At 36.1% G+C, this 11,146-nt stretch overlaps 5 protein-coding genes and 1 non-coding gene across 6 annotated transcripts; 1 reads left to right on the forward strand and 5 right to left on the reverse strand.

The window, feature by feature from the left end:
- Nucleotides 1-41: 41 nt before the first annotated feature.
- Nucleotides 42-2,076, reverse strand: MAE1 (malate dehydrogenase (oxaloacetate-decarboxylating)). Its single transcript, XM_020221755.1, has one exon. The coding sequence runs from the start codon at nucleotides 1,999-2,001 to the stop codon at nucleotides 94-96; it is 1,908 nt and encodes a 635-aa protein (XP_020074660.1). The 5' UTR covers nucleotides 2,002-2,076; the 3' UTR covers nucleotides 42-93.
- Nucleotides 2,077-3,041: 965 nt separating this feature from the next.
- Nucleotides 3,042-4,798, reverse strand: HYPBUDRAFT_226977 (uncharacterized protein). The gene has a single exon (XM_020223120.1). It carries the CDS (start codon nucleotides 4,757-4,759, stop codon nucleotides 3,314-3,316), a length of 1,446 nt encoding a protein of 481 aa, XP_020074661.1. The 5' UTR covers nucleotides 4,760-4,798; the 3' UTR covers nucleotides 3,042-3,313.
- A 29-nt stretch (nucleotides 4,799-4,827) lies between these two features.
- On the reverse strand, nucleotides 4,828-6,200 carry FPG1 (Fpg1p). The gene is made up of 2 exons (XM_020219852.1): nucleotides 6,176-6,200; nucleotides 4,828-6,114 (listed from the first exon to the last, which is right to left on the reverse strand). Exons 1-2 carry the CDS (start codon nucleotides 6,191-6,193, stop codon nucleotides 4,960-4,962), a joined length of 1,173 nt encoding a protein of 390 aa, XP_020074662.1. The 5' UTR covers nucleotides 6,194-6,200; the 3' UTR covers nucleotides 4,828-4,959.
- A 96-nt stretch (nucleotides 6,201-6,296) lies between these two features.
- Nucleotides 6,297-6,387, reverse strand: HYPBUDRAFT_t156. The gene has a single exon. It is a non-coding gene; the product is annotated as a tRNA-Met (tRNA).
- Nucleotides 6,388-7,531: 1,144 nt separating this feature from the next.
- Nucleotides 7,532-8,107, forward strand: HYPBUDRAFT_153835 (uncharacterized protein). The gene has a single exon (XM_020221756.1). It carries the CDS (start codon nucleotides 7,660-7,662, stop codon nucleotides 7,936-7,938), a length of 279 nt encoding a protein of 92 aa, XP_020074663.1. The 5' UTR covers nucleotides 7,532-7,659; the 3' UTR covers nucleotides 7,939-8,107.
- Nucleotides 8,108-8,440: 333 nt separating this feature from the next.
- QDR1 (multidrug transporter) lies at nucleotides 8,441-10,980 on the reverse strand. Its single transcript, XM_020222607.1, has 3 exons — nucleotides 10,760-10,980; nucleotides 9,282-10,690; nucleotides 8,441-9,018 (listed from the first exon to the last, which is right to left on the reverse strand). The coding sequence occupies exons 1-3, from the start codon at nucleotides 10,788-10,790 to the stop codon at nucleotides 8,905-8,907; spliced, it is 1,554 nt and encodes a 517-aa protein (XP_020074664.1). The 5' UTR covers nucleotides 10,791-10,980; the 3' UTR covers nucleotides 8,441-8,904.
- Between the last annotated feature and the right edge of the window lie 166 nt (nucleotides 10,981-11,146).

Raw genomic sequence — 11,146 nt, forward strand, 5'->3', positions numbered from 1 at the left:
ATCCAGTAAACGAGAAAACAGTGTAGTCTATGAGAGAAATAAAAAAAAATTGAATGCAAAATTAAAAGAAATGAAGGAATTAAAAAAAATGACTTATGATTGATAGGTGTGAATTTCTGGAACGTGTTTAACTTTAACCAATGGTCTGTAAATTGGTTTCCACATTTGCAGTTGGACCCATTTGAGACATTGATTATACTCTCTTGGAACTTGAACAAAACCACCACCATTTGGTCTTTCTTCAGATTCAACTCTAGCATTGTTTTCTTTCAAAGCTTGTAAAATGACTGCGGTGGCAACATGAGCACTAACTTCATCAATTTCTTCTAAACGAGGTAATAACCCATTTTTAGGATCATCCATTTTAGGTGACATTTTAGCCAATTGGTCAACTGCAGCACTAACCATAGTATCAGAAATACTGTTACATCTAGAAAGAACAGCACCTAAACCAATACCAGGGAAGGTAAAACAATTATTATTTTCACTAATATAATGGCCATCAACTGGAGCAAAAGGAGATCCGGTAGCAATTAAAGCATTATTATCGGTCCATTTCATAATATCAACTGGGAAGGCTTCGTGTAATCTGGTTGGATTAGATAATGGGAAAACAATTGGTTGGGGGTTATGCTTATACATTTCCTTAATAACTTCTTCGGTGAAAGCACCAGCTTTGGTAGAACAACCAACAAGAACAGTTGGTTGAACTTTACGAACAGCGTCCACCAAAGAAGAAGTATCGATACCTTCCCAATCGGCGTCATCATCAACATAAGGTTTTTGACCTTCGTTGGCTTCCATGGATTGCAAAATAACCCCACGACGATCCATAATATGAATTTTCTTATAAGCTTCATCCTTGGAACAACCGTGACTAACCATGTGATTAACAATTTGATCAGCAACACCAATACCGGCAGACCCAGCACCGTAAATTAAAACTTTTGAATCTAATAAGTCACGGTTTGAGAATTTCAAAGCCGCAGTCATTGAAGCCATAACAACAGCACCAGTTCCTTGAATATCATCATTGAAAGAAGGTAAAGTACTTCTATATTTGGTTAACATTGTTCTACCGGTGGTAACCCCAAAATCTTCATAATGCAAAACTGCATTTGGGAATCGGTTTTTAATTGAATGAATAACCTTATCAATAAAGTTCCAATACTGTTCACCACGAACTCTAGCAAACTTATTACCCATATAAAGATCGTCATTAACCAAGTCTTCATTATTTGATCCAACGTCCAAGGCAATTGGTAAAACACGACCGGGATGAATACCACCACATAAAGTCATCAACCCCAATTTTGCAATGGCAATTCTAATACCACCGACCCCTTGATCACCAATACCAAGAATCCCTTCACCGTCACTCATAACGATATAATCGATATCTTTATCTTCACCGTAGGCAGATAATCTTTCATCAATTGAGTCTGGATCGTTAATATCCAAGAAACAACCTTCTGGTTTTCTGAAACGATGAGAGTAGTTAGCAATGGCATCCCCTTCAGTTGGAGTATAGATGATTGGTAACATTTCTCTAATATGTCTTCTGACTAATTCGTAGTATAAAACTTTATTTTGTATTCTCATCGAAGTACAAAAATCATTCTTAGCTAATGGTGTTTTCAAATATTGAAATTGCTGATAAGCACGTTCAACTTGTTCGTCTAAAGTATTAACTTGACTAGGTAATAATCCAGTTAACCCGAATGCCTGACGTTCTTCAATGGTGAAGGCCGAACCTTTATTATAAATTGGACTATTCAATAATTGAAATCCTCTCAAATCACACTCAATTGGTCCTTCAATTGATAATCTAGTGGTCTTAGGCTTTAAAGCTGCAATTGCGGCCTTAATACCAACTGGAGTTTTAATAGTATGAGTATGAATTGAATCACTCTCGGTGGTTTTGGTTGCATGGTAACGAATGAACTTGGTTGATACCTTGATGCTTCTCTTTGGAAGCTTAGTATAAGTAAGACTAGACATGGTTAACCCTTGAACTCAAACCAAATTTCAAATTCCAACAGGATCAAGGGGTATATTTATGCAAAAATTTATCCTGATTTAAAATTGCATCCAGCAGTTTTAAGTAATCCATCGCCGCAAATGATAAAAATACCAGGACTTCCGGGTGTGAGGGGAAGACTTCCGGTGGGCGTGTTCTTCGCTTAACAAAAAAAAAAAAAAAAGAAAAAAAAACGTCAAAATTTCAGTTCCGGGTTTTTCCTTTGCAGGACAGTCTTTAGGTCTTTTCTGGCTGCTCACAACGGACAAACGGGCACCTAAAACAGGATGCAAATACTGGGTTGGTGACTAATAGTGGCCAGATAGATATGGTGACGGGCCCGAAGAGTAACGTCCTATTTTTAACCATTCCACCACTCGGTCCCGAGCCCGATTAGCCTGCCATCATTTGATACATCAGTCGACAAGATGAATCGACATCACCAGATTCGTCAATTTGCGGTTTTATTCTGTTGGCTTGTTCTTGCTGTTATCCAGTAATCCCCTCTTAAACTGACGATAGGAATAAGTTGGGTAATCTACATCTCCTCTTTAAACATTTTTGTTCTTTTCAATTTTGACAACAAAAGGAAGGATTCGGAGATGCTCGACGGTGAATCGCGTGCTCACGTGACCCGTCGCTGGGTTGGCGGCTCCATTTCCGGGGCCCTCGCCGAGGGTTGGGGAAGCGCTGCTGGGGCCGCCCCTCCTCACCCTCGAATCTGGCTTCAGTTGTTCCGATTTCTCCCATTACTTACTCTGATTAGCTACTCACTTCGTTAACTCTGGATGATGCCATTGCTTTATGGTGAAGTAGTGGTTTAATCGACATTGATTATGGCCATGTTGTGATGATCTGTCTGATACCTACTGATAGCGCACGAAATACTGTATCCGCTAACAGCATAGATCGTAAATTGGTCTTCTCAAACGAATCCATTAACAAGCACAATAAAACCCTTTGATTATCTCGCTTTGATTTACTCTACAAATTAATTGTTGCAAACTACGGAGGATCTCGGACTAGCCGTTTCCCCTCCTCCGTTGGGTTTGTGCTGATCGAGTTTTTTCCGGTTTCGGGTAAACTCTGGTGATTGTGACACTTTATTCCAGCCTTGCCCTAGTCCATCACTGGAAGCTTGTTTGGCCCTCTCACAAGGATGGAACGGATAGTTGCAAAATACCGCTTGAGCGATTTTGCAGCTTTAGGGCTGCCTACAAGATTTTCTTCGTCACTATAGTATTTTGCAGCTATTTAGCGCTTTTCTACTTAAACACCTCAAGTAAGCTTCGCTTATTCAGTAGAGGGGATTATCTCAATGTATTCGTGATTAAACTTTCTGTCAATGATATAATTAATATCATTGATATTTACAAATTCTAATTTGGTTCCGTCTCTTAATAGGTCTCTGATCAAGTCTTTATCTTCGTTGGTTTGATCAATTCTTCTTAGCAGGTCATCGCTTTCAGATGGGTCGATCCACGCAAATTCCCTTAAGTTTGCAAGATGAAAATTGATTCCCGTTCGATATGCTCTAAAGCTTGCACCATAAATCGAAAGCTCCAAAACTTCTAATTTTATATTCTTTCTTGATAAGACTCGTAGGAGATCTTCAAAAATTCCATATTTGTGACCATGCCGATGTGTGGAGAAACCCGATTTCAAACACTTCATTGAAACGCTTTTCAATTCATTTGACAGAAACGATATAGTTTCCAAAAAGGAGCTAAATCGCATCATATACCAGCTGTACTCTTCTGTGCACATAAGATTTAATTTCTTCAAATGGTGCCATTTAATTAGCGACATAAAAGATGGATCAAACTGCCGTAAGTGCCCATTCTCTGTGAAGCCACACCCGAATTCATCCAACCCCAAATTTTCAATATCACCATCTTTCATTCGCCCTAACATGGAAATAACATCACCTTTAATGTGCAATGACTTTAATACTCTGAATAACACTTTCCAATCTGATAGCCATATATTTGAAGTCAGGTCCAGTTTACTCCTGATGACAAGTTTCTCAAGGTGAACAAGTAATAACGGAGTCTTCGTATCTTCTTGCGCCAACTGTTCCTCTTGTATTTCTAGTTCAGTTAATCTTTCCGCAATGAAGCAATTGATATACGGGTGAATGCACCTGCTAACATTTTCTTTAAAAAATCGCTTCTCATTGCAATTGGTTGAGAGTTTGATTGTCGCCGTAGTGAACTTTTCTTGTAGCAGCTTAATAAAGCTAGGGGAGTAAAAAAAATGGAAGTTCTGAATATGGATCCTTTGGACTAGTCCAGTTGGTATCTTATATCCAAAAACAAGCTTGAGAAACTGTCGCTGATTGATTATCGTGTTCTCGATACGATATCGATTAACAATTACACCTTTGTTGGTCAAGTCGCCATATTTCTTCCCCAGTTGTATAAATACTTTTTCATTAACCTCGACCAGTCTGTACAATCTTCTTCGACCTATTTCATTTAATTTGGTGCAACATTTCATTAGTGCAAGAGCTTCTTCCTGGGTCAAGTATTCAAATACCTGCTCAAGTATCAAAGGATCTAAACGCTGTAAAGAATCAGGGTTTTTGCAACTCTCAGAGTAGTATTCAAAATCAATTCCGGAGTAAATCAAAAGTATGAAAATGACCAAGAATCCAAAGAAATTTTCATGTTTTAACCGATATAGCAATACTCTTAATGCTGGATAATTCCTAAAGTCTACCTTAGCAATATCTGGCATTTATGAACTGACTAAGAATACAATTTGAGTTGATGGTTGTTTTACAACTTTAACTTGAAAAATTGGTTGAAAAATTACGAAAAATACTTAAATTTGTGTCTGTGTAAATTAGGCATACTTTTCAATTCTTCAAACTTTCTTAAAGAATTGATATCATACACTTGATTGTCTATTACTATTCGTTTCATAAACGGAAATAACTATTTCTTCTGGCGTTTATCAGTTTTGCCATTGCCATTATTTGACCTTTTATTTATTGATGGTAATGGTTTTTGTAATTCTGGGACAAAACAACAAGTTCTACCACCGGCAGTGATAAATTTGACCTTGTGGCCACTTTTTATAGTTGCTTCAGTTTTACGACCCTTTCCCCATCTGTATAACATCAACCAGTCTTCAGGATACTGGGTAACGTCACCTTCGACCTCAACACTTTTCTTGCAGACATAAATGATTGTGTTATACAACTTTTCAATAACTTCATGAATGTCATTACTTAATTGGAATTTAGTCAGTAATACATCTTCTGGGTGAATTCTTGCCTGGTATAAAATCTCATCGCTTATCCAATTACCCACTCCGGCAAAATACTTTTGTTCAAGTAGCAACGCTTTGATTGATTTTTTCTTGCTTAAAATCAACTTATTAAACTCTTGTAGTGACGGTATTGGATGACCATGATTATCCGGATCTGGATCACCAAAAACAAAGTGTTTTTTCGGTTCTGGTGGGGTTATTGGTTTTGAATAATCACCTCTGAAAGATGTTAGTTGCGGGTGGTTTAGTAAATCGTTATCCGTTGGAACTAAGTCACCCGGTAAGTATCTGATCCTAGCAAATCTTCTGGGATCTACAAATGCAAAGTCAATTGTATTACCATCTTTTTCGAAAGTTAGCTCAAACTTGCAAAATTTTGGTGGCCAGTCGCCAAAATTTTGAGACTCTGGCCCAGCATCCAACTCTTCCTTTATAGCTTCTTTCTTCAACTTACTTTCTTCTTTTGGATCATGTTCCTTTTTCAATTTCTCTAAGATCTTCCGATCACCCCCATTTTCCATAAATGTCAAATGCGATTTGATATTTTTCAACTTAACCATGCCAGTCATTCCAAGATGAATTAATAAAACGTTGGTCTCTTTGCAATCATGTTTCTTCAATCTTAACCAGAAAAACTTCCCATATCTTGATACCGAATGTATCGATGATCCAATTAATCCGGTACGAAATTTTTCATATTCCAAGTCGGAGTCCGCTTCTTTTAAAAATGGAAACAATAGCTTATCATGAACCAAATCTGCTTTTGTTATTGTATAATTAATTATATTTCTCTTTAGCAAAGCACAAAAATGAGCTACCTAGTCAATTTTTCAAGTTAGCAATATGGACAGTGCAATTCAACAATTGGTGAATACGTACTTCTGCTACTTCAGGCATACCGAAGCAATGGTTTGGTTGGTGAGAATAAAAATATAAAAACTAACAGGCAAAGTAGTAGGTCTCACCTAAAAGTTAAAATATAAAAAAAACAAAAAAAGAATGCTCCACGGCAGGTTCGAACTGTCGACCTTCAGATTGCACAAGAATAATTTCTTATGAGACTGACGCTCTGCCAACTGAGCTAGTGGAGCTATTCTATAACTCACGATGAGGTAAAAGATGAATATACTAATAGTGTAGAAAGTAGTAAAATATTTCAATTTTCAATTTTTGTTCTTCAGAATTAATTTAATGGCTTCACTTTTGGGTAATCTAATTAATTCAGGAGTGCAGAAATAATAAAATCTACTTTTTCAAAAAAAAACGGTGCAATGGGTGCAAAAAAAAAAAATATATATATCACGATCATTACTTCACTCACTTTAATTGTAAGCTACGTTCCCAACTAGACGAATCTTCTGTGTTTTCTACTCTTTCTACTATCCAAAACCATAAGCTTTGCTTTTGTTAAGTATAGCTTAGAAATATTTTCAAAATGTTAATCCATTAGCTTGTTTCAATGGAACTGTGCAACCATGAATCTTACCAAAATTACTTCTAATATGGTATAGATGAAAGTCAACTTTCAATGTAAAAAAAATAAATTTAGCTACATACTGCGAAAGCGATACTTGACGCTTTCAAAATGTAGTGACTGACTTTTCTACATAATCAAAGAGACTTGACATGACAAAGTTTCCCGATTTGTCGTAGAATCAAATTCAAACGAAACTTTGTCTCGCATATCAAGGTTTTCCTGAAAATTCTTGACCTAGAGGTTAAGGGTTTCGTAATTGGCCGTATCAAATGAAGGGGCCTTTATCAATAGGAAATAAATAATACAAGCATTTGCAATTTCTCAATTTGATTTCTGAATTTTTGAATCTTAATTCTGATTTCCGAACTTCAAACTGCTAGCCAAATTTGAATGGCAGTCTCCATTCCAATTCTAAACCTCTTTCTTACTAATAGCTATTAGTGTCCATTACTCCGCCTATACAAATCTAGTACCTCTCGGGATTGGTGGCCTCTCGGCCTAAAAGACCCCCAAATACGTGAATCATATAGTCACTCAGTGACATGTATCGTCTTTCGGGTTTACTATAGCCTTCTAACTTCGACAGTCATACTAATCTAGTACTACACCGACGGAGTTTATCTACTCCCGAAGCCTTTCATGGTATATGAGTCATATTAGTCTGTTTTTTTTTTTTTTGCGTGAAAGGGTTCTGTTACGAGTGCTGCTAAAAAAACAAGATTCAGCCTTTTCATATCAATATAACTTAGATTCAGAGGGGGAAGTACCACGATTGAATGAAAATTTTTCACTTTCAAAGTAGGTCGGTATGTGAAGAGTTTTGTATAAATAGGAGCATGACAGTATCCTGTTTAATGTAAGTTTATTTGTTTAAATCATTAAAAATATGAAGCTTTCTATAATACTATCTACTTTGGTAATTCTTACCTGCGCTCAAGCTGCTCTAGTTAAAAAACTAGTGTCCGAAGAACCATTGGCTCATGAGCCTGGTTATGGTGAACATCATGGTCCTACCATCTCACCTGTTAGAACACCATCGAGCTCGATGTCAAGCTCGAGGTCTACGTTAGCATCGTCTCCATCATCATTTTCACATGCTGCTGGTGCTGAAAGAACTGGTGTTTCAGGCTACATAATAGCCCTTTTTGTTTTATCGTGTGTTTAATTAAAAATGAAAAGTTTAGTTTATGATTTTATGACTCTAGAAAACATTTTCTGTCCGTTGGCACTGCCAACAGAGGGATTCTCAGTGATCCACTGAGCCACTGAGTTAAACACTCGTCTTCTGTGCTCATTTCAGTCAATGGTCTGCTCTAGTCAAATTTATATAGTCAATAAACATTCTCTTTATACCAAAGTGTAAGAATACTCTAAGCATTTCGAGTTAACAAACTTTTTTGCAGCTTTTTGGAAAAAAGACTCAAAATTTAACAAAAAGCTGAACAGCGACCCCATACATGATTCTTTACAACCATCTTCATTCTCAATTCTTAAATCAACATAAAGCTCTGAAGACAAGGCAGTTTTGCTATTTTATACTTAGTGATCAACCAGCTAAAATCATAGTACTGGTGTACGGATGTTATATAACTGAGGTCAGTCCCTTTTTCCCTCTTTACGAACTTAACATTTATGAACTAATACTTCATTAATAACCATTTAAATAACATAAAACGGACATGAATAGACTCTTTGGACTGAAAAGTTCTGTACCTAAGCCATCTTTGAATGATGCTGTCAAAAACATAGATGACAGAGTTGGATCATTGGATGTTAAATTAACCAAAATAAATTCCGAGTTATCAACTTATCAACAAAAAATAGCTAGAATGAGAGATGGACCAGGGAAATCTGCATTGAAACAAAGAGCGTTGAAATTGTTAAGACAAAGAAAGCAAATTGAAAGTCAGAAAGACCAGTTAGAGAATCAATCTTGGAATATGACTCAAGCTTCAATGACCACGGATAATTTACAAAATACTATGATTACAGTTGATGCTATGAAAACTGCCAATAAACAATTGAAAAAAACATATGGTAAGATAGATATTGATAAAATAGAGTCTTTGCAAGATGAAATGTTGGATTTAATTGATAAATCTAATGAATTACAAGAGTCATTATCGACAAGTTATGACGTTCCAGATGATATTAGTGAATCCGAATTAGATGCAGAATTAGATGCATTAGGAGAAGAAATGGATTTTGAAAATGAAATGACAGAGTCAGGATTAGGTACACCAAGCTACTTAGAATCAGATCAAACAACTACTGATAAATTACCTGCCTTTATTGATGAACCAGAACAAGCCCCTGCAAGAATTGCAGAATAGTTAATGATGATCCGATGTATATTAATATATTCGTATGAGTTATATTGTGTAGACCAAAAAATAGAGGATATTAAATGAAAAAATCTATAAATTAAATAAATTAATGAAATTAGTAAAAGTATTAACGATCATAACCTTCATAAAGCTTTTTCGTTGAATGAATTACAACACCTACAAGTAGTAAGTCAGCAACAAAGCAAATTCCTGCCAAAAATGTATAGGTACCACCCAAAGTCATACTATGGGACATTTTTTCCAAAACTGCAACTCCAATTGCAGCTAAAAGACAACGAACTAAATTTACTGAACTTGCAGCAGTTGAACCCTTTGTTGGTTGAAGATCAACAAGCATGGTTATAACAATTGACATGAAGGAAGATGCAGCAAAAGATATTAATATAGTAGAAATGATAATTGAAATGATATGACGCTTATATTCAAGACACCAACCAAAAATAATTAATCCAAGAATCATGAAAGTCGCAGGAACAATTGCAAGGTCAAGTCTTATTCTATATTTGTTTAAAGGGGGTCTTTTTTCGATATCCCAATCTTGATACTTTTTTTCATGAAGATTTGAACGATATCGATAATAAACATTCAATGCTTTACCACTTAAAAGTGATGCAACAAAACATGCGATACCTTGCGGTAAGTAGATTAAACCAACATGCATAACACTATAATTATAAGCATCAGATTCCAACACTGTAGAAATGGACGTTAAAGTCATAGTCCAAGCTGCAAATTGTAATCCCGCTGGTAATAAAGTACAAATCACTGGGATCTTTAAGACAAGCTTAAACGGAGCAAAAAAATCCATTTTTTCCTTTGGTGCAAGAGTAGATGTATCATTAGTTAATTTTGGTTTTATATGGGGGAATAAAAGGACCGGTGCTTTGTTAAAGGCACTCTTAGGCACAATTGAACCATTACCAACAATCATTCGACTTGTTTCAGGTAAAAAGACCAAAACAAATAATAAAGTTGCACCTCCTCCAATAGCTAGAAATATAAAGATCGCTCTCCAATCAAAACCATGTATAATAAGAGCTCCCACAAGACCACCAATACCGTTTCCAACGAGTAACATTCCATTTACGATCCCAACAAACCCACCACGGTCAGCAGCAGTACACACGTCACCGGCCACACCAGAACCAATGGCAATGACCGGGGCTATACCCGATGCTTGAATACATCTTAAAAAGGCTAACAACCAATAGACGTTTGTTTGAGATATTGCAATGCAAGATGCTATGTATATGAGAAAAGATGCAATGAAAACCGGTCTTTTACCAAAAGTATCTGCAAAATTGGAAGAGACCGATGGGGCCAAACCTTGAAAAATCAAATATAGCACAACTGAAATATTCATGATTTCATCAGAAACATGAAAATATTTAGAAAGAGTTGGTATTGCAGGGAAATATATCGGACTTGATATTGAACTCCAAAATCCAATAGCCGAAATCAATATAATCAAAAACGCTTTATCAGATTTAACAAATATAGTGAAAGGAGGCACTCTTTTAGAGTTTTCTTCTGAAGAATCTCGTTTTTTACCATCAGGATAAGCATCAACTGCAGTTTCTCCTCTTTGATCACATTCAGGTTCTAGCCCTCGAGGGTCAGACTCCACTCTTCGCACACTATCATTGGATATACTAGATGCCAGACTCATTATTCATATATACTTTGATTCAGATGTTTAAAGTCGTCAATTTAACGGACCTTTTCTTTCTTTTTTTGTTTCAGATGCTCCGTTTTTTGGTATATTTCTTTCAAAAAAAGGCAGCGATATGACTAGTCAAAACAGCAGCTAACTATTCAGTAGGTATCCAGAATATATCAAAAGTAAGTCTTCACTGTCGAAGTATAGATTTCAAAAAATGTTTTCGTGAAGAAGAAGTTAGCAAAATCGGTAACTTAAGTATGGTTCCGATAAAACAAGAAAACATCGCACTCGGCTTTAGCTCGGAATTTATTTTCTACTGTAAATCTGCACGATGTCAAAATATTTTGGCATCTAACGGTTTT

Source organism: Hyphopichia burtonii, assembly GCF_001661395.1.
Source record: "Hyphopichia burtonii NRRL Y-1933 unplaced genomic scaffold HYPBUscaffold_7, whole genome shotgun sequence".
NCBI lineage: Eukaryota > Fungi > Ascomycota > Pichiomycetes > Serinales > Debaryomycetaceae > Hyphopichia > Hyphopichia burtonii.

Bases quoted from the DNA above. Each gene is read 5' to 3' on its own strand.
- QDR1 (XM_020222607.1), bottom strand. From the start codon at position 10,790: ATGAGTCTGGCATCTAGTATATCCAATGATA. The intron at 10,691-10,759 runs GTGTGCGAAGAG...GAGAAACTGCAG, and splicing joins ATCTAGTATATCCAATGATA to TTGATGCTTATCCTGATGGT. The intron at 9,019-9,281 runs GTAGGTGTTGTA...GATTCTAAGTAG, and splicing joins TTGTTGCTGACTTACTACTT to CTTGGTGTACCTAATCCTGA.
- MAE1 (XM_020221755.1), bottom strand. From the start codon at position 2,001: ATGTCTAGTCTTACTTATACTAAGCTTCCAAAGAGAAGCATCAAGGTA.
- HYPBUDRAFT_153835 (XM_020221756.1), top strand. From the start codon at position 7,660: ATGAAGCTTTCTATAATACTATCTACTTTGGTAATTCTTACCTGCGCT.
- HYPBUDRAFT_226977 (XM_020223120.1), bottom strand. From the start codon at position 4,759: ATGCCAGATATTGCTAAGGTAGACTTTAGGAATTATCCAGCATTAAGA.